General features: G+C 38.5%; 1 protein-coding gene across 21 annotated transcripts in view; it reads left to right on the top strand.

Moving 5' to 3' along the window:
• Nucleotides 1-27173, top strand: part of DLG2 (discs large MAGUK scaffold protein 2) — a 1063600-nt gene that overhangs the window by 783764 nt on the left and 252663 nt on the right. For 17 of the 21 annotated variants that reach the window (XM_076328369.1, XM_076328367.1, XM_076328368.1 and 14 more), the window contains one exon: nucleotides 4531-4686. The exons of the other annotated variants lie outside the window; for them this stretch is intronic. In XM_076328369.1, the coding sequence (XP_076184484.1) occupies nucleotides 4531-4686 (156 nt within the window). The remainder of the gene's footprint in view (nucleotides 1-4530; nucleotides 4687-27173) is intronic. 21 annotated transcript variants of the gene reach the window in all.

The raw sequence follows: 27173 nt of genomic DNA, 5'->3' as shown, positions 1-27173 counted from the left end.
GTTGGCAACAGAACCCTACCAAACAGGATTCTGCAATAAAAAAAGTTAAAATTAAATTGAGGACCCTACATGATGCTGTGGAGAGAACGGTTTTAATAATGCCATTTTCTTATAACTTCTGTTGTGCAATAAAGCCAGCCTGAGACAATAACACAATGATGATCCAAACAAGGAATAATAAGGACTATAAACAACCAGGAAGATTCGCTTTCTTTACACAATCTGTTATGAAATAAATAAATAAAACCAGTGTCAGATCAATCTTCTACCTCCCACTGTTACTGTTAGCTTTTCCACCAATTAGTTACACCTTTCTGTGGAAATTGTGCCTCATTGGAGCTAGGTCTATACTGACTAACAATTCCAGCTTTCAAATTTTTTTTTTGCTAGAAAAGTAGATTATGACTATCTGCTGTTCATACTACCATTTCAAAGCTTACCTGGCGGCATTGAGTGACTTGATTCTCTCTCTTGTGATTGAATTATCTACTGAGGCATGCTCAAGCCAAGCTATGCTACTACTTATATTTTCTGTTGCCTTTCCTCTACTATTGTATGCCTGATTCTCATGCTAACCTAATTATTGTTGTCCATCTAGGCCTAGCAGTTGCTGCTCTCATTTATCAGAGCTTGGTTTTTAGCTCACTGATAAAGACAGAGAACTGTAACGTACGTTTGTCACTAAATAAACAGTTTAAAGACAGAAAGGGAACAGATCCGCTAAATAAGAATTTACAGCAGCAGTTAGTTATTTTTCAGAGTAGACCCATATTAGATAATTACTCATGAAAATAGATATTACAATTATCCAAGAAGTATAGAGTAATATTCACACATTTGGCATTTTAAGGGGATTTTTTGCATAAGTATTAAAAAAAATTAAGATAATGGACAAAATAAATTCCATAATGTAGTTCTTTGTTCTTTCTCATGTTAATAATTACAAAAATTGCTTATTATTTATTCTAAATAAGACAAAATCTCTGAAGATGTACCTGCTGTATCTGAAAGTGATGCAATTGCAAATAAACTACAGTGAATCAGTCCTTAAATAATATATATCTAGCTTTTACACTTTTGTTACAGCATGCTAAATGACCTGCTACATGTTTTTAAATTCATTTGAAGAATTAATGCATCATAAAATAAGGTCTCAATGTTTATGTTCAGTCTCGCTCTTAATTATTTTGCAAGAAAAGGTGAGGTGACCTTGACTGTATTTTTTCAGAACAGCACATTAGAAACTATTTCTAAATAGCATTCTCCTTATCCCATGCTTTGAAAGAAGTCAACCTGTCTCTGTCATAGCACTGGAGAAGAAGATATGCGAGACAGGATTTAGCAGGTGGGCTGATCCTATTGGATAGAAGTTCTTTCTTCTTCTTCCAGTGAGGAGAAATATAAATGACAAGAGAAAATGCTGCATTAGAAGAATCATTTAATAAAGCTGGGTGGTCTTCATAATTATCTTTTTTTTTAAATTTGGGATTGTTGTCTTCCAAAGTAGGCAGGTACTATTGTAGCTAAGTCCTAGTTTGTGACAAAGAAGGTGAAGAGTCAGGAGGATATTTGAAGACAATTTGTTGCAATAAGTGTCTCCTGTTACTTTTAAGGATTACTGGCCTACATGAAGCAGTTTGTATGGTCAGGACAGTGATCTGCCCAGTATGTTTTAAATGTTCTCCTCCTTTCCATTTTTTATCCCAACTTTCAATTATTTTTACATCTTTTAGTTTATATTTACTAAATCAAATTGAGAGAGAAGATAAGTTTATACTGATCTGAGCTGCACTGCTTATTTTTCAAGTTCTTGCTTTTCTGCACCAATAAAACATGTAGCCAGGGCCCAGCTATGCAATTGGCAGTATTAGCATATGCATCTGAGTAGTATGAAGGTATCTAAAGAACCAGTTTAGTCCATGATCTTAATGACCTCGAAGAATGGCATCTGATGGTAAATAGGTGGCTATGATGATCTCAGACCAGTTCATAGGCCTTACAAGTGCACTCATAACTGGAATTAGCTGATACCCTGAATCCTATTCTAAGCAAAGAGTCCAAGCTTTAAAAGGATAAGAAGTATGAATTCCTTTTTTTAACCTTAAGACCTCTCTCTTCATCTCACTTACAGAGGGTATGACAGTATCACTTATATAATACCAATGAGTAGAGGACTTTATACATCAAGGTGATTTGTTCGAATTTTCTGTTATCTTATCATCCAGCAAGACTGAAAGGAGTGAAAATACTAAATGTTTTAAAATTTGCTAGGCTTTGCAAGACATTTTGTTAGGGCTCGGTGTTTATATTTGAAGGACTAATTTGGTCTCAATATCTAGGCAGATGTTGAATGTTTACCTTCATTTTGCTTTTGGAAGCAGTTTGTAACTGTCAATTAACAGAGCAATCCCTCGTATCTATCCATCTCTGTGGCATGATTTGTGTCTCAGCACAAGGTTGGATGGTCACTCACTGATGACTCAGTGTAGTTTGAGCATTCACAATATATCCAAGGGGTAGCGACACTCTCATGTCATCTACCACGCAGAGGAGACAAGTAACTTGAATATAGGAAGCTAGCAAGTTCTTTATGGACTGGTTAGTGTTTTAAGCCATGAAGAAATCTACAGTTTTTATTCATCTTCCTGCACTGGGGCAATATTTCTTCAATTTTCATAGTAGGTATCATTTATATTTTATATTTGTACTTGTTCTTTAATATACTGCCTAAAAGCAAAAGTGATTTCTGAGGGAATAAAAGGCAGTATCAGTCTAAAGTAAAATAATAGAAGTTTTTTCCTCTGGATTTTTTGTGTTGAAAGCAGCAATTGGTTTAGTAAATAAATTATTAAATCCAACCCTCTGAAACATGTGTGAAATATGCTGATAAAAAAGAATTGCTATCTTAAACATTGTTAAAGGGATTTTACTAAATCCTTGACAGAATGCTTTATAACCAAATGAGTGACAGCTTTGCCATTTTGATATTTGGTAATCTTAAATTGCCTTTTTTATAACTGTAAAGATTTCCCTGGGAAAGTCAGGTACAGAGAGTTCTCAAATCATATGTCAGATTGCTATGAATAATGTTATTAGCATTGAGTGAGACCAATTTTTAAGTAAAGCAGCTACTCCTTTTCCCCCAAAGGACAAAACCAGAAGCTAACAACAAAGGAAAATATGTTCTCTGTATCTGCCAATGCATCCACGACCATAATAAATTCTGGTACCTGTGAAAGTCACAGCAAAAACCACACCCATGTGAGGCACAGTGCAGCCAGAAGAACAAAAAGAGTTCATTAACTTCTTGGCCTCTTGATATTTTCAGGCTTCTGAAATAAGATTTTCATCTAGCTAATACTGTACTGCTGTGATTAAAGACAGTGGCATACCCTGGATCTTCTGGCAGAAGCGAGGATATGACAGCAATTGCATCTTGGCACTCTTTAGAACAGAAACTTGAGGAAATTATGAGTCAAGTTTCACTCTGTCAGTAGGCCCAGAGGTATCTGCTGGGGCCAACACAGCAGTTGGAGAAGTTTCATGACGGGAAATGTACTACGTGGTGCATTTTTTTGAAAACTGTTTGCTGGTTGCCTCCTGTGGATCCCTGGCTGGTTGGTACTAAAGGCTGCATCCCCTTCTCCCTCTCCCCAGGTGGCTCCCTGGGAGGTTCGTGGTAAGTATTGCCTCTCCCAAGTGGTTGACCTCTAGGCAGCAGGAGAGAAATGCTAGGTGACCTGTCAGTGTCAGTTTTAGGATCTTATTCTTCGTATCTAGCTTCACAGACTACTTCTGTAATTTGGAGCAGCAGTGCAAGTGCAATTGCAGTAGCCTTGTCAACGAGCTTAACTGTTTGAGATATGGTCTGCATAATCGGATTTTGAAGGTTGAATCTGAAAAGAGAGCAAAGAACTCTTGAAATGAAATGAGTTGCCTGCCAATGAGATGAATTGCTTACACAGTTTGTTACCATCAGTGTTATTACAGCACATGGCTCACTTTGACCACAGCTCTACTTGCAAAGCACCAGCCCATCGGGGCAGGAGTATGTTGTATTAACAAGTAATATGTACTTCATCTTTATCTCAAATTAATGGGTAAAAAATACCTCTTTTCAGGTAATAAACATCATATTTTCTTCTATGAAATGCTCAAAATTAAGATCACAGAAAGCTGTGCAGAAGTAATGTTGTTAGATTAAAGAAAAAGCAAGCAGAGTATGTGGGAAAATTCATCACTGAACTTCAGAGATAAGATAGTCCCTTTCAGTGCCACACGTCCCATAAGCCGGTTTTATGGCCCACTTATATTGTGTATATCTTTATATGCAGTTGCTTGTATGCCGTAATACTGTATTATCAAATTCTAATGTTTCCTTTAACAGCACACTTTACTTCTCAGAAAAGCCCTACTGAAAAAGTCTTGACAGGTTTTCTATGCATGCTTTTAAAATGATTGCTGTGTTTTCTCTGTATTCTCAGCCACTAATACGCACCTGATCTTTTACTCTTGTCTCTGTATCACCAGGCCTCCTGAACCTGTTTACAGCACTGTGAACAAACTGTGTGATAAACCACCTTCTCCTAGGCACTATTCCCCTGTCGAGTGTGACAAAAGCTTCCTTCTTACAGCTCCCTATCCCCACTACCACGTAGGCCTGCTCCCTGACTCTGAGATCACCAGGTACTGCATGCGCTTCTTCCTCACCTCCTTCTTTAGAGTGCATGAACATCACTGGATTTATCTCATAGTTTGCATCTTCACCATAGATCTTCTTTTTCTACAGCTTGTGCTTGTTTTTAACCATGCTTTCACATCTGCACCACTGGAAGATATATGCTAACTCGGTATATAATTTTGGTCATCCAAAATCCAGTGATGAACACAGGCAATGTTTTGATCCATTGGAATGGTGCTCTAAAATAGGTTACATAATATGTATCACATTTTACAACTGAATTCAGTATTTGTTTCTCTGTGAGTATGGAAAGTGACTAAGACTTCACTGAAAGCCGTAGTAATTTGGTTTGATTCAGTCATTTTGTTTCTGTGTTGAGCATACTTTGTTCACTGAGCATCTTTGGGTTTATAGGGTGGCTGCCTAAGCCATTCAGAAGAAATTGAGCAAAAAATAATCACCTCCCTCACCAAGTCATGGTTGAGAAGACATGTAAAATTCAGCATTCCCTAGGCTAGCTGTGTTCTGAGAGGACAGTTAGTAAAACCTAAACTGATGAACGTTTCCGTAACTGAAGTAATGGAAGACATTTCTATAAAATATTGTCAGTGAGTGCCTCCTGAGAAATATTTAATAAAGAAAAACATACTATCCAAAACTGTATGCTAGTATAACCCAGCTATTCTTCTATAGTCTACTAGGATAGTAGTAAATTATTTGCAAACAAGACTTGGGAGATAGAGGAAGAGTTAGGCACAAGTTTTCAAGAAGTTGTTGAGTGTTTCCTTTGTCAGGAAAAAAACTATTGTCTTTTATATTCTAGAGTAGAAGAAAAATAATTGTATTTGGAGCTTTGATCATAGACATTTTTTACAGAAGACAATTTTCAAAGAAAAGAGTAATGTGGGCAGAGAAGAGCAGAAGTGTCTAAGTGGAAAGTAAAATGGTAAATTAATGTAAGATACAATAACAGGAAAGAAGCCCCAGGGATTAGAAAAACAGCTGTGAAAGGCATTGCAGTGCTATGAAATAGAAAGCTAAATTAAACGAGCAATAAGACAAATACTAGTGAAGAATGCAACAGATGTGGTAACACCATGCAGAAGCTGTCGGTTTATTAGAATAAAAACTGTGTAGCGTCTACAATTCATTAAAAGATGCTTAATCACTGGACAAAGTAATTAGTCAAGCTGTTCAGGCCAGTGCATGTTTGGGTGAAAAATATTGATAAGGGCAATGTTTTATAAAGGTATAAATAATGCCAGCAGGGTGCCAGGCACTAACAGATCTATCCACAATATTTTAATTTCTCTGCAAGTATTACCTTAAAGGAAATAACTACCCAAAAAGTAGTGAAGTGACTTCAGGTCTTTAGATATAGTGTGCATATGAGTAATTTATCTGTAAGCATCACAGTGCTTCTGTGTGTTTAGAGCCAGACAAGAGAGCTTTATAAAAAGACTCTTACTTTTAAAATGGTCCCTTTAGAAAAGAAGGGACCAACTTGAACTAGAAAGTTGAACAAGCAGGCTCTAGGGGATTTGGGGGCCATGGAATTGTGTGTTGGGAGCACTGAGGGTTAGATTGTGGCTTGCTAACCATAGGAAGATGCAATTCATTGCTAAATGGTTGATCTCTATAGACACGACTGTCAGGACTATGGAGATAGGTTGGGGGAAAAGGGTGAATCTGCTAAGGTTACTCCCTGCAGACCAGATACTCATATGCCAATAATCAGTGAAGCCTGGGAGAGCTCATAGAACAAGGCCATTCTGCCACCTGAAGGTATAATTCTCTACATCCTTTTGCTTTATTGTGTGATTGATTGAATACTTGGTCATCAGGTATTTGATGACCTGACATCAGGACATAAAAAGCTGGGGTTTGTTCTACTGAGTGTCAGTTAACAATTCTCTTTAAGAACAAGATCTCACTTCTCTTCATTCGACTTTGATGTAAAATTAAGCTCTAGTCCCTGTATATTTAATCAGTTTGTTTATTTCAACAGTCCAACAAAAACTGCAAAAAGAACACAAAAAATGAGAAAAGACACAACTCACGGTTAAATGCCCTGCACTATGCTCTGCTACATGCTGTGGTAGAGGCAACTGATTGCTATAATTTATACTTCTTTCCCACTATGAAATAACATTCAGATGGAAAATATGACAGTTCTTGGTGTTCTTAAATACTGTCATCTTTTCCACAGGACTCTTTGAATAGATGACCATGGAGGAAGACATTTGAAATATTTCACCAAATGCCTTTGGTGACAAAAATGACAGCTTTACAACATATACCATGATCCAATTTCCAAATGGACTCAGTATTCACAGTTGGAGAACAGTTTTTAGAAAAATATTAATCCCATTTTAACCCTAATCCAAGTGGCTATTTTTGCAGAAGTGTTCATTGTACGCAGCCTTAAATTTCACAAAGGTGATGTGTCTCAGGGCTGTATTGTGTTGAATATTTGGAAGAATTATTCCATAAAAAGACCTTGTTTTAAATCCACAGTGGTGACACCACCATCTCTATTGGAAGTTGTACTACAAAAAAATCTTCCAAATATCGACCAGGTATTTTGAAAGGTCTCCCTTTATTCCTCTGAATTCCTCAAAGCCCTATTCCTCTACATTATACACTTCCATGGTCTCCAGTCAAATATAAAAAGATATCTCCCTGTCTTCCTGCAGGCTTCCTAGAAAGAGTTTTTCATCAGAATTTGTCAGCCTCAGGTTTGGGGAGGAAGGGACAGGGATTATTTGCTTGTTTTGGTAACTGCAGTCATTGTCATATCTCAGTGCTGCAATATTGAGATTCTGTGGCTGAACTGCAAGAAATTTGGTTTGACAAGTAACTCTTCCAGAGGAAGAGGAACATGATGCCACGTTCTCCCAATTGAAATGCTTGTAAGCCAGCCAAGGCCTTTCAGATTGCTGCTCCAGATAATTTGTCAGCTACTCCTCAGATGATTGTTTTGTCAAGGCTCATTAACTTAATAGGCAAAGAGAATTCATAGGCCAAAGCCTTATTTGTCTATAACAAATTCAAGTTTATAACCCTTGCTTTTATGGTGGCCTGTCTTAGCTCCTGGGAGATTTGGAGGTCTAGAACAATATACTCCCATTTTAGGATAAAAGTAATTTGTTTTTTTGATTGAATTATCGGTACATGTGAATTGATACTAACAGCGCTATGTCAATGTGCAACAGCTGAAACTCTGTCCCATTGAAGGCAGGAGTAGAGAGAGAATTTTGGAGTAGTAAGTTTTCCTTTGAGAGCACCATGTGGGAACGGATGCAGAGTATTCATGTTCTGGCCTCTGTCATTATTGACAATTACGTGTACAATTAGGAGATTATTGTCAGCGAAAGGAAATCACAGCTCATAGGTGTAACACTCTTTCTACAAACACTAAACTCTGTTTCTGCATTATGTAACGCAAAATGTCGTGCTCTCAGTCTTTGCACTGAGAACTTCATTACATTCACCACTACACAGACACACTTAAAAAATGCTTCAGTTTTGCCCAGAACTAACTTCCCTGTCTTCACTGAAATCTTTTTGACACTCTAATTGCCAGCATAGTTTTTGCTAAAGGGCAACCCTGGTATTGTTGGTTTGTGTGATTTTTTTTTCCTCCGCAGGTATTTGCTTTTCTCTTAAGACTTTGATCATGTGATTGCATCAATATCTTTGAATACATGTAGGGGAAGAAACTAAGGGTAGGGTTTCAGACTTTGTAGTCATGGGAGAAAAGCTTGGGAACATGACTCCTCCCAAGGAAATAAAAATAAGTGAAAATTGTGTTCATGTTTAGTCTAGCTTTTGTAAACTTGCAGATCCTTTTTATGGTGCTTGGATGCCTGGACTGAAAGTATTTGGCTTGCTTTTTAAATCAAGATTAGTTTCTTGAAGCCAGCCCCAATTCTGGCTGACACTGTGATCTGCAGTCTTAGGCAAGGTAGCTAATGATTTTGTGCTTTGTTTCCCAGTCTCTAAAAGAGGTTTAACAATGATCTCATAGAGTTTCTTTGAAAACTAATTCTGTCTGAGGCAATAGCACCCTATTACTAATGGCAATTTGTGTTATTATTTAATAACATAAAAATGATTTTAAGGTATTTGATGAATTAGATTGATGACATCAGCTCTTGGGACCACCACTACTTTCTCACCGATGGGGATTAGAGAGGGAAGATAATATTGGCACAGGGCTCTAGAGCAGAGTCTTTTGCAGAAAACAGCATGCCATTTGCATAGGTATTCGAGGGTAACTGAGCATTGTGTAACTCTGAAGAGCTACACAAATAAAAGTGTGCTGAAAAGTATGCAGGACATATGGGTAAGGAGACTATAATGTCCAGAACCCTAATGACTGATGCATGATGCTACTTCCAATGCGTGGCTGAATTTCCACAGCCTCCACATAAGTACACGAGGGTCACTACACTCCAGTAGTCTCTGCGGTCAGACTAGTGTATGTCTGCAACACTAAGCACTACTGCTTGTGGTCATCTCACTTAATTTTAGGGATCTCTGGGATCCCTCCATAGGCCATGAAGGGACAGCTGAGAAGGAGCTGATCGCTTTTCACTGATCCTAGCAGGAATCATAGAGTTACAGAATCATAGAATCATTTTGGTTGGAAAAGACCTTTAAGATAATTGAGTCCAACCATTAACCTAGCACTGCCAAGTCCACCACTAAACCATGTCCCTAAGCACCACATCTACACGTCTTTTAAATACCTCCAGGGGTGGCAACTCCACCACTTCCCTGGGCAGCCTGTTTCAATCCTTGACAACCCTTTCAGTGAAGACATTTTTCCTAATATCCAATCTAAACCTCCCCTGGCACAACTTGAGGCCATTTCCTCTCGTCCTATCACTTGTTACTTGGGAGAAGAGACCGACCCCCACCTCGCTACAACCTCCTTCCAGGTAGCTGTAGAGCGCGATGAGGTCTCCCCTCAGCCTCCTCTTCTCCAGGCTAAACAACCCCAGTTCCCTCAGCCACTCCTCATCAGACTTGTTCTCCAGACCCCTCACCAGCCTCGTTGCCCTTCTCTGGACACGCTCCAGCACCTCAACGTCCTTCTTGTAGTGAGGGGCCCAAAACTGAACACAGTATTCGAGGTGCGGCCTCACCCGGGCCGAGTACAGGGGCACGATCACTTCCCTGCTCCTGCTGGCCACACGATTTCTGATCCAGGCCAGGATGCCATTGGCCTTCTTGGCCACCTGGGCACACTGCCGGCTCATGTTCAGCCGGCTGTCAATCAAAAGGAAGGTAAGGTAACTGCACTTGAAAAAGGTGTGAATGGTGGGCCTCTCTGGTATAGTGTCCTTTCTCATTCGTTAATATCTGTGCTGCCTTTTTCTTCACAATAACCTGCTAGGAGCAAGCTTATTGTCAAAATGATGCATATGACTATACTTGTATGTGGCTGCCTTCCAGGGACACTCTTGTCATCTTTATTGAAATTCACATTGTACAGGAGTTCTCATCATCCCCTTTTCAATCCCATGTTTTTAATATGGGAATTATATCTCCCAAAACACATCTAGCCATATTTTGAGTTTTTTTAAATGCCTGGCAACCTGAAAATGGGACCTATCAAAAAGCAGTAAAAAAAATGGATATTCTGAAATTGAGTCTTCAACTTGCCCCACATAAATACAACCACCTTTCTCGAATTTAAAATGAACTCTTACTGTTTAGTTGTATTCATGTACTTATTTTATGTGAAAATTTCAAATAATAATTACAAAATTGGAAATTAGTCTGTTTTGAGCAAATGGGTTTAAATGCTTAAATATTTAAAATCAGAATTGGAGCAGATTTGTACTTTTTCCTATTGTAACACTTTGGAATCAACTTCTGGACTGATCTGCATTTTACACAATCCAACCACAGACAGCAAGCTGTGAACTAGCCCTACTAAATAGCACTGCTTAAAGACAGTGGAAGGGAGTAAGTGCACAATTCTTTCTGTGGATTTATGAACAGCAAAATAGACAATACTAAGGTTCAACTTATTCAGTGTCAATGGAATCAAATTAATCCCATAGTAACAAAGAAAAAACATCTTTAGAAAATAAAAGATACCTGGTTAAAATAATTCTTGATAAAATAGCTCCCTTAAACTATAAGGTGGCATTTTAAAAAATGAACACTGTGACTTTTTGTTTTGAGAAGTGACTTTAAGGCATATCTATACACAAATTTAGGCATTCAGAGGCACAGAGCATATAGCAACCTCTAAGCAATTTAAGAGATTGAACTGGTCATCGCAGAGGCTGGCTTGGGTACTGATGTTCATACTGATGGGAATTGAAGCATCTTGTTATTGCTGATTTCAGTGAGAATTCAGTATGTAAGTGCTATGGCCTTCACTCTCTAAACAACATATTTAGAAATTCAAGTACTTCTTTAGCTCTGGCACCTAGACCTTTCTGACAATAAGCTTGGAGACCTTGACTCACATGCAGGAGCACACATTGCAGTGGTTGACAAGATGCAGCCCGGATGCATACAACTACATACCCATTATGTTTGACTGGGTTGTGCTGCTTCTGAAAGCAGCTCCAGAACTGCAATATTTTATAGTTATATAATATAAAGCAAAACAAAATCAGCATAAACTGTGTTGATTAACTGTCTACAACTCAAAAGCAATGTCTCAATGTAGATTGTCCCTGCTTGTGAATCAGACTCCTGAGACCTTTACATTATTTAGGATCTTTTGGAAATGATACAAATTAATTGTGGATTTTCCTTATCACTTTCAATTAACAAATTAAAAAGTCTTAACTGGAACAATTTCCTATAATTTCTTTTTAATCCTGACTCAAGTGTTCTCTTTAAGTAAATGATCCAGTCATATAACTGTTGTAGTTAATGAAAGAAAAATGATGCTGCCTTTCAGCCTCAGCTTTCATGTTATTTTGCGTGGATGAATCTCTGACCCTAATAAGCACAAACATTCCTATAGACTCTCTTACGCGCTTTCTTTTTTTTTCATGAGGAGTTTTCTATTTTGGACACTACTAATTAAAACGATTAGGAAGATGCACCTTTTAAAAAGTCAGAGGGATGATTGCAGGAGAATCTTAACCTGTAAAGGCATAAAATCTCTACAATTCAAGTGTTTAATTATGTAAAGTTACAGAAGCCTTTCGGGTTAAGATGGGCTGCTTCAGGTTAGAGCTGCTGGGCTTTATTTCCGGTTGTGCTGCTGACTAATTCTCTTTAGTTGAACAAATCACTCAATTCTATTATTTGCTTTGGTTTACGTATCAGTAAAATAATCTTCTTGCTCGGTTATATTGAGAAGGATAGCTGATATTATTAAACAGAACAGAAGAAAATTTTTAAAAGGGAAAAATTAAGGTGTTTGTTTCTGTTCCATCATTTGGAAAATATTTCATATTTTCGGAATATATGGTTTGATTTTCAGAGATACTGTGCTTTGTTGTACTACAGATCTTCTTCTGTTCATATTCTGCACCCGTGGAAATTAAACTGTATATTCTTAGCTCATAAAATGGACAGAAATATTAACTCAGTTTAGTCAAGAAGCAGTATTTTCTTTACTATGTCTTTAGAGAAGAAAAAAATATCAGTTCTCTGTAAGAAAACGTCTGTAAATCACTAGTATTAAAATTTTCCTGCTGTTATGATTACAAACTGAGCTACAGAGAGACATTTGGGAACAAAGGAAAGATGTTTCTTTCCTTTCCACGCCTATAAGGAAGCTCTGAAATTCAGTCTCTAAATAAGACACAGGAAACACTCCTGAAGTATCATATGCCAGTTCCTAAGTCTTTTTTGGATTAATGGTGAAGACCGGAACCAGGAGAGTAGAAAGGTACCAGGCCACTTTTAACTGGTTCCTGCCTCAGGAGTGATGTTTCAGATTATCTCATGAAAATCCAAACAGTCAGTTCATAACTAAGTCCACACCATAACTGTGTTGTTTGAAACGGTCATTTCTGTGAGACGCTTTATTGTTTATTTTCAATATATGTAAGCACCCTCCCAAACATCTTGTTCTGGTCTCTGAAAATCCCCTTGAAGCAGTTCTTCCAAAACGATAGAGCACTAAAACTCCAGACACAATGTTCAAATGCTTCTGAGTGTTGGGAGAAATTTAAACCCACATTTTTAATATTGGTTCCACATCTGGTTCAAGTGTATTCAGAATAAATGACAAAAAATTTGACAGAAAGTGTCACTCTGCATAGGAGTGCTACAGTAACAAGCTAATGGAGCCATTCACTAGCTCAAATCTTGTCCACAGTGACGAAAGTTAGTGACAATTATTACCTGACAACTGTTTAAAGGCCGATATGAGAAATGAGTTTGGAGATTGCAGTTTCATTCCTGTGGACAAGTTTCCACAGCATAAAAATCATCACTCCATCTGTCACAGTAATTGCGAGACTCTCGGCTCATCAGAAAAACCAAGAATAGATTTAACCTGGAGAACAAATTACTTTTTTTACCCCAAGAGAGAGTTCTTTGAGCTCAGAAATGAAATATTATTGTGGAGACAGGGTAAATAAAGCTACCATTTGGCTACCTACGGGGGAAGGGAACCTACCTGTTGGGGGAAGAATAATTTCCAGGGTTGTAGCTGCACACAAAAGAGCAGAAAGCTTACCGGTTAGAGCAAACAGCTGGGAACTGAGAAATTTGCCTGTACCACTGACAGCTCATATGACCTTGGCAAATTAAGAATTTCCTTCTATTTTGTCCAATTGTGAAATATGTGACACACATACACAGACACCACCAGCAGCCCTTGGAGTTAAAAGATATTTCCAACAGGTGCAGATATGCATGATTTTCTGCACTGCATAAAAAAGCATACCAAATGGAGTGATAGGAAGCATCACGGAAAGCAGGTGGGACCTCTAATTATAGCAGTGTAATTTGTCATGGAAATGTGAGAGAATTATAACAGTAATAATGAACCTTCCCTCAGCCTGTTCTAGTCTTGTTTTACACTACAGTTATCCCACTGGAGTAATGTAGTGCTGACTCAGACCCCCAGATTATTTTGTATCTAATTATTACCATTTATTATTGTTGACATAAGCCCTATATGTAGATACTTGCAAATAGGTCCATTTCTGTTAGTTTTGCCAAGTGAAGTAAGATCTGACTTTGAACAGGATATGTCTAAAAATGAGAGCAGCCCTGCGGAGAAGGACTTGGGGGTACTGGTGGATGAAAAGCTGGACACGAGCCAGCAATGTGCGCTCGCAGCCCGGAAGGTCAATCGGATCCTGGGCTGCATCCAAAGCAGCGTGGCCAGCAGGTCGAGGGAGGGGATTCTGCCCCTCTCCTCTGCTCTGGTGAGACCCCACCTGCAGTACTGCGTCCAGCTCTGGAGCCCTCAGCATAAGGAAGACACGGACCTGTTGGAGCAGGTCCAGAAGAGGGCCACGAAAATGATCAGGGGGATGGAACACCTCTCCTGTGAAGAAAGGCTGAGAGAGTTGGGGTTGTTCAGCCTGGAGAAGAGAAGGCTTTGGGGAGACCTTATTGCAGCCTCTCCGTACTTAAAGGGGGCTTATAAAAAAGATGGGGACAGACTTTTTAGCAGGGCCTGTAGCAATAGGACAAGGGGGAATGGCTTTAAACTAAAGGGGGTTAGATTTAGACTAGATCTAAGGAAGACATTTTTTACGCTGAGGGTGTTGAAATGCTGGCACAGGTTGCCCAGAGAGGTGGTGGATGCCCCATCCCTGGAAACATTCCAGGTCAGGTTGGACAGGGCTCTGAGCAACCTGCTCTAGTTGAAGATGTCCCTGCCCACGGCAGGGGGGTTGGACTAGGTGACCTTTAGAGGTCCCTTCCAACCCAAACCATTCTATGATTCTGTGATTCTAAAAATATGCTTGTGATACAGAAATCAGGAGGTAGCACTCTGTGGAGTCTGTGCTAGGCCAAAGAAACTGCAAGCCCATTTGAGGACACTGTTCTGGAAGGTGTTGCAAAACTGAATGAGCTGTTTAAACTAGATCCTCATGTCTTGTAGTTGCTGATTTCACAGCCTTTACTTCTTCTGTCCAAAAAGTATAAAATACTAATTAATGGAATAGTCAGAAACACAGAAGTACTAAGATTAAAAAAACCTTAGTGGTGGGATCCACCTCCTGGGTCCACGCTAAAATTTCTACATATTTTTCTTTTCCATTTCAGATTTTTTTTCCCCCTATCAGAACGTACCTGTACCTTTATGGGTCTATGAGGATAATAATTATTTCCCACAGTAAAGGGAGAATTGATTTTAGTAGCCAAAGGCTAAAACAGTGGGAACAGATTCTTCTGCCATTTCTTTGTTTTTAAAAGGACATATAACTGTCATTAAGAAAAATGTAACCAAATGGTTATATATTTCTCATGTTACTGCAGAATTATTTATTGATCAGTACTCACCACATTTCCTATTTCAAAAAGCATTTGTTGCTCTGAAAATATTGACTATATAATTGGAACCATCCGTTTGCAGAGATTCAGTGTGATATAAGTAATAATACCCATAACCTTCAAAACTTTAAGATGCTTATCTAAATTTGAGTTGGACTCGAAAGAACTTTGGGGGTGTTGCTTTACATTGCTCCCTGATTCAGTATGGCAACACAAATACTACAAAAGGGTTTATGAAAGTGGGGAAAATTATGGGAAACCAAACTCCCCTTTACCTACATAGTACATTTTAGTACATGTGTTACAGCTTGTGAGATGTTTTTAAATACCATCTGGGCTTTGAATAAATACCATCCTTATTTTACGTTAAGCTTTCATTTTGGTGTGGAGAGGACTGATGAACTTTTCTTCTTATTGATTGAAATTCATTTTCATGTAAATATAGCTATAAATGTTTGTAGTAAGACAAATTGACATAGGAGTTCATCATAAGCCATAGTCATTATAAGCCGCTGTATCAATATGAAATCATGGGAAATTTTGTTTTGGTTTTGCTAAGAAAGAAAAGAAAAAAACACATATTACCTGTGCAGAAAGGGTTGCAAGCTCTAAACATCCCTGAATTTTGTGAAAGTCTAGTTATGTAACTGACCTTTTTGGGTTGAACCTAAATTTAGCTAAGTTATTGTAAATTTGCAGGTAGAATTTGTTAATGTTTTGGGATCTTAAACAATTCATTCTTTGAAAGGTTTTTATTTCATTTTTTAAAGAATAGCAGTAGAAGCAGCTAGCTTATCTGATTTTCTTTTTTTAAATAATGCTTATAGTGCATAAAACCACTACTGTTACTGCATAAAAAGCAAGGTCAATGGAAGTGACAAGATATTAAAATACATTTTTTTAGCTGACAAAGGGAAGGAGAGGAAGATTTAGTTTGACTTTCAAAATTAAAATTTCAATATTGTTAAGGAAATACTGGAACAGAAACATTACAAACCCCAGGGAGATGCATAGAAAATTTCTTTTTCCGGAGTATTTCCATACTCCATGCAGAAAATGAATCATTCCACAGATAATTGGAGTTGCTTGCTATATCTTTTGAGGATCATTATAGTTCTTGCTTTTATGCTGTGGAAATCGCTACACTGGTGAAGTGGGGAGCAGGGAAAAGAATATAACTCTACAATGTGAGAGTACACTTGTGTATATGGTCTTGCACATCACAAATTGCTTTTGATTTGATTACACTGGTTTCTAACAAAACTGAGTTCTGAATAGCAATGACTGTATCCTTAAGACAAGCTTTCCTAAAAAGCAGCCTGAAACCATCATAATGTATTACACTGTGTAAAGAGAAAACGTATCACCATGCCCACCTGAAATGCACTGAAGCCCACATGGGGGGAGTACACAGTACAGAAACCAAGTGTCACTTGTTACTACTCACTGGTAGTAGGGTGCATCTGCGCAGCCAATTGCAAGACCATTCAGATACTCCTGAGCTGGTTCTAGACAAGTTAGGTTAGCTGATGAAGCAGTCTAACCTGCTTCCAATAAATGCCCACATTGATTAACAGTTGACTTGGGTATAATCAGCAATATGTGTAGACAGTTCAGTTGCTGATGTGATGCAGATTGCACAAGCTGTAATCAGAACTCTTAGCCTATTCAGGGTACAGTAACTAAGAGTTGCAGGTAGGAGGACTTATGCAGTATCTGTGGCAAGAGTGTGGCTATACAGGCTTGGTTGGAAGCAGAAGTCATACAGGTTTGGTTAGGATACAAACTCACGTAATACTGCCATTGCACCATGCAGAGGAGAATTTGCTTTTAACATTTCAGATTCGGCAGTGTGAGTGAAGGTTGTTAATTTTTCATATCAAGCCTTTGCAACCCTTTTATATATTATATTACTTCAGTGAAATTGTGTAAAAAGACTTGTTTTATGAAGACACCTAAAGTAGGCAGTGAATTCATGAGTGTCATTGAAATCACAGGTGCTGCCTAGAATCTTGAGGCTCAAATGATTGAAACTTCTCCTGGTTGGTATGTGCACAACAATTAGAAAGGGAATTATGCAAAGAAGGAAATTTACTCCTGATGGAAATTTTAGTTTGTTTTTTCCTAATGGATTTTGCCTGGTTTCCCAGATACCTCTTGTAGTCATCACTCAACAATTAGCATTTGCATTGGTATGCCATGGGTTACAGAACTGGGTCTTTCAGCTAGGGTACTGGAAGGTTGCGCTTTGGAACCAAAAATTCAAGATCCAAACCATACTGGCAATGATCAGAACACTGGAATCATGTTCAGCCTATATCTTTTCCTTGTCCTTCTATTTTTTTCTGATACAATCTTGTACAATACCACAGTGCTTTAAATTAATGACAAGAAAGGTAGAGTTTTCTGGTTTGACAAAAGTGGGATTAGGCAGCAGGTATCCACAAAGGAAGATCAGTACAATACCAAAACCAAAATCATATCTCAGTGAAGTCAGAAGGACAATTATATTGACTTTGTCGTAGCTAGGGTAATCCAAGAATAAGCATGGCAACATAATACTAGAAGCAGGTTCATACTTTCAGGTCAAGGCTAACTCCCTGTCGTGGTTTAACCTCAGTCGGCAACTAAGCACCACGCAGCCGCTCGCTCACTCCCCCCACCCGGTGGGATGGGGGAGAGAATTGGAAGAGTAAAGTGAGAAAACTCGTGGGTTGAGATAAAAACAGTTTAATAATTGAAATAAAATGATAATAATAATATGATAACAATAATAATATGATAATAATAATACACAAAGCAAGTGATGCACAGTACAATTGCTCACCACCTGCCGACCGATGCCCAGCCAGTCCCCGAGCAGCGGCCCCCCCGGCCAGCTTTCCCCAGTTTATGTACTGAGCATGACGTCCCATGGTATGGAATGTCCCTTTGGCCAGTTGGGGTCAGCTGTCCTGGCTGTGCCCCCTCCCAGCTCCTTGTGCACCTCCAGCCTTCTCAGTCAGTAGAGCATGGAAAACTAAAAAGTCCTTGGCTAGTGTAAGCACTGCTTAGCAACAACTAAAACATCGGTGTGTTATCAACTTTGTTCTCATCCTAAATCCAAAACACAGCACTGTACCAGCTACTAGGAAGGAAATTAACTCTATCCCTGCCGAAACCAGGACACTCCCAAATCACATGACATCTTCCTTTGTAGCATGTCAAAGATTGTCTCAAAAAGTCACAGTCTATTTCAATGTTCTACTGGGTACCATTCATAAAGAATAGCATCACACAGAAAATAAATTCTTAAATTATTGGAATGGTAAATCTATTTGCTGTTGACTTAAATAAATCAAGCAGCATGGATGATTGCTGAGGAGTAAACCTTAAAACACAATGCTGCCATATGAAATTATAGTTCTTAGTAATCACCACTATGATGAGAGAGGATTTTCATAAAAATTTAATTTAATTTAATAAAAATGTAAATTAGCTCTTCAGTAAGATAGAATATGCTGTATTTTTTTCACATCAGATTTATATAATTTTGTCCAAGTCAACCTTTCATGTTTGTTTTCATGTTTAAATTTTCCAATTCTACTATTCTTGTATTACCACTTTACAATGAAAAAAATCAGCTTAATGTCAACTAACAGAAATGCAACATTGATGCAACTTAGGAAATGACAGGTTTTCTTCCGCTTGCCCACAGAAATGGTGAATAACACAAATTATTTTTATCTTGTCTACGTAAATGTATTAATATTGCTCCCATCACTGTAACAGTATGGACATTTCATTTATCTTTGTTTTTTTAGAGACAGGGAGCTGGCAAACAGAGACTGTAAATGGCTTTACTAAGGTCCTAAAGGAAATCCACTGTAAGGCTGGGAAGTTTCAGACTCACTTGCCAAAAGGAGCAACAAACAAAGCACACAAATCAAGAATACGTTGTGCAAATTCAAATTTTAGCAGCATACATATGAATTTAAATCAATGCAATTATCTTTTTGAAGATTTGAGATAGCTTCAATTGACTTGTAAAATAAATTGCTGGAAAAAAGTAGAAGCAGCCATTTGATTTGGGAATGTTGATTCACAGGTTGATTAACCCATATGCAGGAATTTGGTAGTATTGTAAAGGGACTTTGTATTTCTAACAAGAAGAAGCAAAGTGAATTAAAATAGGTCCTAATAACAATTTTTAAAGGGTATTAGCATTTCATCTCTCAAGGCTTAAACCAGTCTTTAAGTAGAGAACAAGATGAGCTGTGATGTGAGAAGAAATTATATTTTCTTCTGTAAAATGCTGGCTGTTTTACCTCTGGTCTCAGTCAGAGGTGTGCATAGTGTGACATTTACTGTAAGAATATTTAATGGTCTGGATTGCCATCTGTGAAATACATAAATTGAAATCATTAATCTTTTCCAACATTAATTTATACATTCTGCATTCACATTGAAATGGAAGAGTTGGAGTTTGGGACTAATGTGTAGCAATGTCTGATTGGTATATAAAAGGCTTCTGCAGCTACAGTAGCTATCATAGGTTTAATAATAAGATGTAAATTTAAATTAATTTAGATGCCTCAAAGGTGTAGAATGTCTCCAGGCCTATCTTTAAAGGGCCAGGAGAAAAAACAGCAATCAAACTGTTCCACTTAATTTGGGTACAAAAATGTGCATTTTATATCCAGAAGTAACTGATGAGTGAAAGAATCTTCTTTGGGTTTCTTGATATATGTTTACCCAATTGTATTTGGAGAATTCCACTGGTTAAAAATACGATTATTTAAAAAGATATTTTCTGTAATAGTAGACATCCCCGATAAGCTGGAGGTATAACTTGGAATAAAATAGTACATCAAAGGAATTCTAAACACAAGAGCCTATTGCCATGGAATTTCCTGCCCATCTTGCAAATGCAAGATTTGAAAATGTGGATGACCACCCGATGCATGGGCTTATCCTCCATTAGTTTTTTTTTTGTATCATCTGAGTAATCCATATTTCATATGTGAAGTGTTTCATTGATTGCAGGGTATTCATAGGTTTTCAGCAGAACTGCTTTGTCCTCAAAAATAACACATGGAGAACTGAAGCAAAAAGCTGCAATGCTGGCTCAGTTCATGTGCACAGGATAAATATGGACACAAGATGCCAATCTCCAAAAATAGCTTCCTTGTATGGCTATTTCTTTTTACAGTGCCAGATGACAATGGAATTCTGTTTTTAGTCCTAGTTAAGATTGGATGAGTTGCTGGTATAAATCCAACTGTGACGGTTTTTACTGATTGCTTCATGTTTCCTTGTGCTTCCCTGTCTGTCTGTTATTCATACGCTGTCTCTTAGATAGCAGGGTATTTTTTTCTCTCAATGTACCCAGTGCAGTTGGTTCTGGCCAAAATATTTGGGAACCAAAGTAGAAAGGTACTTGCAGAGAGAAATGATTAGCTGGAAGCAGCAAAGAGAGATTTAGTTCTAGATAAAGCTCTTTATCTAATAAATGGAAGCTGAAAGTAGAAGAAATATGGCACCATCTTCACCGTTCACAGTAAAGTAACCTCAAAATAACCCAAGAACCTTGGGTTTGCTGGCTGACTGATGAGAAGATTGTAATTATAAGAAACGATCCCTAACCTACAAGAAATATTTGAAAAGTCTAGTCAAGTCAGGCTGTTGTCCAGGACTTATACTATTAAGTATCTTAATGACATTAAATCAGTTCCCAGAAAGATCACAAATTGACTGTTTATCAGCTCAGTCGTGTGCATGCTTGCTAATTTTGCAAATCTTTTAAAACCAGTTTCCAATGTTTTACTCAAATGATTTATCTGTTAAGTTTGTAACTAAACAATTCACCTTGATGACTATCACAGGCTTAGAGTAAAATTCTTCATAAATTCCTTTCACAGTTCTTTCCTAAATAGCTAAATTTCTCTTCAAAGATTGACTTTAACAAGCATCTTTAAATAAATGGTGGTTTATATGTCGATTTAAGGATGTAAGGATTGACATAATGGAACATATAAATGATCTATCTACCCCATCATTCATCTAATCCAATCTATGGACTATAATCAAAGACAGGTAAAATTAATTACTAATGTGCTTGGACAATATTACAGTGATCTACTATGGGAGATGTTTATGCTCCCACTGTGAGTAACCCCAGAATGAGAAAAATTAATAGATTTTTAATTTTTTTTTTGTATCTAGTTCTAGCGTATACTTCTTTCTTGGAACTCATAGTGTAAAATGCTGAATGTTTCCCAGGAAATGCTGAGTAACTCCAACTTCTATCAAATTGAAAAGATCCAAGGATCATGGTTCGTATAGATTAGATTAGAAACAGAAGAGCTTCACTATTCATCTTTCATTTTGACAATACATTCTTTATACCTCTGCATTTTCAAATTACCCTTCACTGCTGTTTGTATGTATTCTGTTGGGATGTCATTTGCTTATGTGCATTACGTTATTTCTACTTTTGCTGTTCTCTGTGTGTATTTCTCTAGGATTTTTGTTTTTGTGTTTGGTATAACTGCACAGGCACACATGCATGCTGGGCTGATCTGAATGACAGAGAAAGTGGGGCTAAATAGCAGCTTATGTAGGATTACATTCTCACCTCTGGTCTGTTAAAGAAGGTAGATATCCAACCCATGTTCCCAGCTTGCATAGAGATAATGTATATCCAAATAGAAGGGATAACATTATCAGAAGGTATCACACAGGTGCAGTAAACATTGTATCAGGAGTAATTGCAATATAAAGTGTGCTGTTCTGATAGATTTTAGATCGTGATCATAATTCAATGTTCTTTCTGTTATGATCATTCCTTTTGTTTTAATGAACCACTTCTGTGGAAGCTGAATACACTCCTTCTCTGGCTGTTTCACCTTGACAGTTAGTGGAATTCATTGTAATGCACACATGAGAGTTAATAAGTACAGAGGAAGTGAACTTGGGCTTATGCAGAAACAATATTAAAACAAATTTCTGCAGGAACATTTTTATTGAGCAAATATAATGATACAGAATCTCATGGGATATAGAAATGTTTGTTAATGGCATGGTATGGTTTGGCATCAGACAGTTTTTCATTGCTGTTTTAAATCACTTTAATTAATTGTTATTATCCATACGCTTTGTCTTGAATGAGTAAAATTCAGTGCAATGACTCTAACAGGAAAAGAATTTTATGTGCTTGTTTTTCTTTGGATGGCGATGCATAGAAACTTTGCAAATTAGTTTAATGGGTTGCAGTTATTCAAGCTCTGTCATTAGGCTTATTTATCTATGGTTTGCTACTCTTAAAAAAGAAACAGATGCAGTGTAAAAGTCCTATGAATTATTTTTCAAGTGTCATCTTCAGTGCAAAGAAAGTCAACCCTCCCTTGAGAAGAGAAAGCAAAGCTAAGCTGTCCTAGGCACTAAATGCACTATTGCAAAATCAGTATAACCATTAAGACATAATCTCTGTCCATTTTGTTAATGACAAGATTGCTCTGACAGGGTTGTGTGTTAAAATCACGTTATACTTCCTTTTTTTGGATTCTGAACTGGAATTAGGTCTCTGATTCCTGAAGGGAACTCTCAACAGTCTTATAAGCGGTATTCATAACTTACAGTGAACTTCTATGGACTGTGGTGGAAAAGTTCATGAAAATGTGAGGTCTCTCCAGATTTTTCTAGTGTCTGTTTAACCATTTGTTTTCTTATCCTCCTATTGAGTACATATCTCCTATGAAATTGAATTTTGACAACAATAATCCAGTTGATCCAGTTCTATTGACAACGATAAACCAGTTTATCTAAAAATTCTGGTCTTAACACTTTCTGAAATTCAAGGTCTTACTGGCTGTTAGCATCGTTATGAACAATTTACTAGTTTACAGTATTTCAGAATTTATGCTGTATTCACAGACTATAAATTAGAGAAGCTTTTTCTTTAGATTTCCTTACTAGAAAACTTCCCTACTCATTTCTTTCCCCCCCCCCCCCCGCAACAATGCAACTGGTAAATACATACATGACATGCAATTTGGTATTTTTGGACTGCAAATCTTACATGATTCTTCCCAATGTGCCTATATGAGTTTTCCTAAAACTTCTGAGATATTCCTTGATTTCTATCTAAATTTTGCCATTCAAAGTTTCTTAAAAGTGGACCCATTTTTCAAGTCTTTGCTAATGTCTTTCGACATTTGCTTAAACTGGAAAGGGATTTTGGTGCAGAAACTTGTGCTGTTACTTGCACAGAAGCCTAACAAGCTTTGTGTGCAATAAATATGTTTCATTACGGAAGCAATGCACAGCTCTAGAAACACATCAAAAGTGGTGGTATGGGACAGTGGTGAGTGCTGTGTATTGCAGTTGCCACAGAACAGCTACTGATGGAAATTGTGCCGCGTACTCCCTGTGCACCCAACTCAACAAGTGCCCTGCAGCAGAGGCTCAGCTGTGCTGCCCCTAGGCCACCGTCTACATCTCTTGGTGCTGCGGGTAAATGCAGTTACACCAGCTGTGTGCAATGGGAAGGAGAGTGGGCCAGCGGAGTGTCTGAAAATCAGGGAATCTAAGTTTCTACTTGAAAATTACTGTTTCCTACTCTTACCACTTGCATCAAGACCCAAAGAAAGACTATACATATATGGATGCACGTATTATTGCTTTCCTTTTTTAATAGGAAAAATACTGACATTTGAAATCAAGGATGGCAAATAAGGACTGTGGTGGGTTGACCCTGGTTGGATGCCAGTTGCCCACCAAGCTGCTTTATCACTCCCCCTCCTCAGCTGGACAGGGGAGAGAAAATATAACGAAAGGCTCGTGCGTCAAGATAAGGACAGGGAGAGATCACTCACCAATTACCATCACAGGCAAAACAGACTCGACTCCAGGAAATTAATTTAATTTATTTACCATTCAAATCAGAGTAGGGTAATAAGATATATAACCCAATCTTAAAACACCTTCCCCCCCTGCTCCTTTCTTTCTCAACTTTACTCCCCATTTTCTCTACCTCCCCCCGCCGAGCGGCGCAGGGGGATGGGGAATGGGGTTTGCAGTCAGTTCATCACACGTTGTCTCTGCTGCTCCTTCCTCTTCACACTCTTCCCCTGCTCCAGCGTGGGGTCCCTCCCGTGGGAGACAGTCCTCCATGAACTTCTCCAACGTGGTCTTTCCCATGGGCTGCAGTCTTCACGAACTTCTCCAACATGGGTCCCTTCCATGGGGTGCAGTCCTTCAGGAACAGACTGCTCCAGCGTGGGTCCTCCACGGGTCACAAGTCCTGCCAGCAAACCTGCTCCAGCATGGGCTCCTCTCTCCATGGGGTCACAAGTCCTGCCAGGAGCCTGCTCCAGCACAGGCTCTCCACAGGGTCACAGCCTCTTTCGGGCACATCCACCTGCTCCAGTGTGGGGTCCTCCACGGGCTGCAGGTGGATATCTGCTCCACCGTGGACCTCCATGGGCTGCAGGGGGACAGCCTGCCTCACCATGGTCTTCACCACGGGCTGCAGGGTGAAGCAGCAGGCTGCTGCTCTGCTCTGGCGCCTGGAGCACCTCCTCCCCCTCCTTCTTCACTGACCTTGGTGTCTGCAGAGTTGTTTCTCTCACATATTCTCACTCCTCTCTCCAGCTACTGTTCCACAGCAGGGTTTTTTTTTCCCCTTCTTAAATATGTTATCCCAGAGGCGCTACCACCACTGCTGATGGGCTTTGCCTTGGTCAGCGGCGGGTCTGTCTTGGAGCCGGCTGGCATTGGCTTTGTCGGACATGGGGGAAGCTTCTGGCATCTTCTGACAGAAGCCACCCCTGTAGCCTCCCTGCTACCAAAACCTTGCTGTGCAAACCCAATACATATACATAAAATAAGTGAGAAGCTGAATGACTCCTTCCAGCCATATAATGCCACAAGTTTTTGCACTCTGCCTTTGAATTGTTTCAACATGTTCTGATTATTTAGTGACTCCAGACATCCTTAATAGAAGTCTTTTTCTAAAGTACTTCTTTCTTTCTATTACATTACAGAAGACCTGACTGATTAAGACATTTTTCTGTACTATGGTATGTGTTTTCCTTTGGCAAAGCTGATTTCTTTTTACCCAGCAAAAATGCTTGTTGTTCTGTCACATAGAAATCAAACCGTCTCCAATTCTCACATCCTGTGCGATTCATTGGAATGGTAACGCTTGGAAAGCACTAGTGCCGGAAGAGAATTAGGAGTGATAGCAAGCAGGAGGAGGGTGACAGCTGCTTTCTCCATGAGGAATTGAAAGCTCAACATTGTAGTGGGCACTGGTACCAGGGTACCACGAGATGTATGTAATTGCGAGGCCGTGCAGAGTGCGTCAGGAAGTTTTCTGTCATTCCTAAACAAATGCACCCTATTTAAATTCATGAAAGTAGCACTACATCCTCTTCCACAACAGTAATTAGAGCCAAACTCAGTTGTTATGTTCATGGGCCATTTCCATCTGATATTGCCTAAGCAACTGAGAAGGTGAGATTTTTCTTTCTTTTACCATTCTCCCTTTTTTTTTCTATATACCTACATATGTTTTTCACTTGTTGCAAATATTTTGACATGTAAACCTCAGTCCTCAGCTGGTATTATTGTCAAACTAATTTCATCAGGGAGTATTTCAACTGCCAGGTGGAGCTTTATCATTCCTCATATTCATTACAGTAATAATAATAATAATAATAGCAATAATAATAATAATAATAATACAACTGAGAGGCTAGTAGGAAGACTTGATATTTACTTTTTTTAACAGTAACAGAATGTCTTGGAATGCTGTGGAGATTTAAGCATCCCACTTCTAAAAACCCAAGTCTGTCCAAAGTATGAACAAGGAACATAATGAATTAGAAGAAGGATGGGATGAAAGGGAGGAATTTAAGCAAAATAGAAAAATATATGTTATAACAGAAATCAGTACTTAACAGTGACATCTAGAACAGAATAACCTCCCAAAAGAGCAAGGTACCCTGTCTGAGTCATTAAAACAGGTCTCATGTTTCCTAAAATTTGTTCCATTTAATTTTGTATCAATTTGTCACAGTATTTTTTTCTTACGGTTTTCACGCGGTATGCCTAGTTTGCTCAATGCTGTGTTCTTCACAGTACTGTGTAAGTCTGTATTTACCCTACATGGGAACATTAGACTACACGTGAAACTTCATCAACAGTATATCCTCTCCACTCTACTCCTTTAAACAGCATTCCTAATTATTTTCAGTTCCCCCCACATAATTCCAAACTTTTTCAGCTCTTTTAAATATTATATTTCAAACTAACATAACAATTCCTTCTCAGATAAGCATACTTTTTGTATTTTAAAGCTTATCATTATCTTCCTTACCCCAGCCATAAAGAAGCAGATTTGAAGTCAGTGGATGTTTCACCACTTTGAAGATAGCTGCTGACTTAGGCGCCCTGCTAACAAAGGTGGATAATTAGCTTTATTCCAGGAGCTGAAACATTCCTCTGAGTCACAGTTTCACCTTGCATTCTTCCTTACTGCTATATGATGCTAATTTAGGGCTGCAATAACTCAAAGACTTTAAGTTGTGGAATGTGGCTAACCACTTCTGTGGCTGCTGTTTGGGGAAGGAAGGAAGGAAGGAAGGAAGGAAGGAAGGAAGGAAGGAAGGAAGGAAGGAAGGAAGGAAGGAAGGAAGGAAGGAAGGAAGGAAGGAAGGAAGGAAGGAAGGAGGGAGGGAGGGAGGGAAGGAGAAAGGGAAAGGAAAAGGGAAAGGGAAAGGGAAAGGGAAAGGGAAAGGGAAAGGGAAAGGGAAAGGGAAAGGGAAAGGGAAAGGGAAAAGGAGGGAGAGGTCAGCAACCTTGTTGACTTTACTGTGCAAGTGAAATTACTACGAAGAACCTGAGCAGAGAGGTAGTGTCGTCCTTATTCTACATATTTGTAGGCAGAGTGACAGCCTAATCCTTCATTTTGTTTCTTTTCTGTTTTCCATTGGGTAGGTATTTAGCCTAGCAATACTATTTGTAGAATATATGTACAGATGCCATTTTAAAAAATGAATTA

Source organism: Aptenodytes patagonicus, chromosome 1 (genome assembly GCF_965638725.1).
Source record: "Aptenodytes patagonicus chromosome 1, bAptPat1.pri.cur, whole genome shotgun sequence".
Taxonomy (NCBI): domain Eukaryota; kingdom Metazoa; phylum Chordata; class Aves; order Sphenisciformes; family Spheniscidae; genus Aptenodytes; species Aptenodytes patagonicus.
This window is presented reverse-complemented; position numbering and strand designations above follow the sequence as displayed.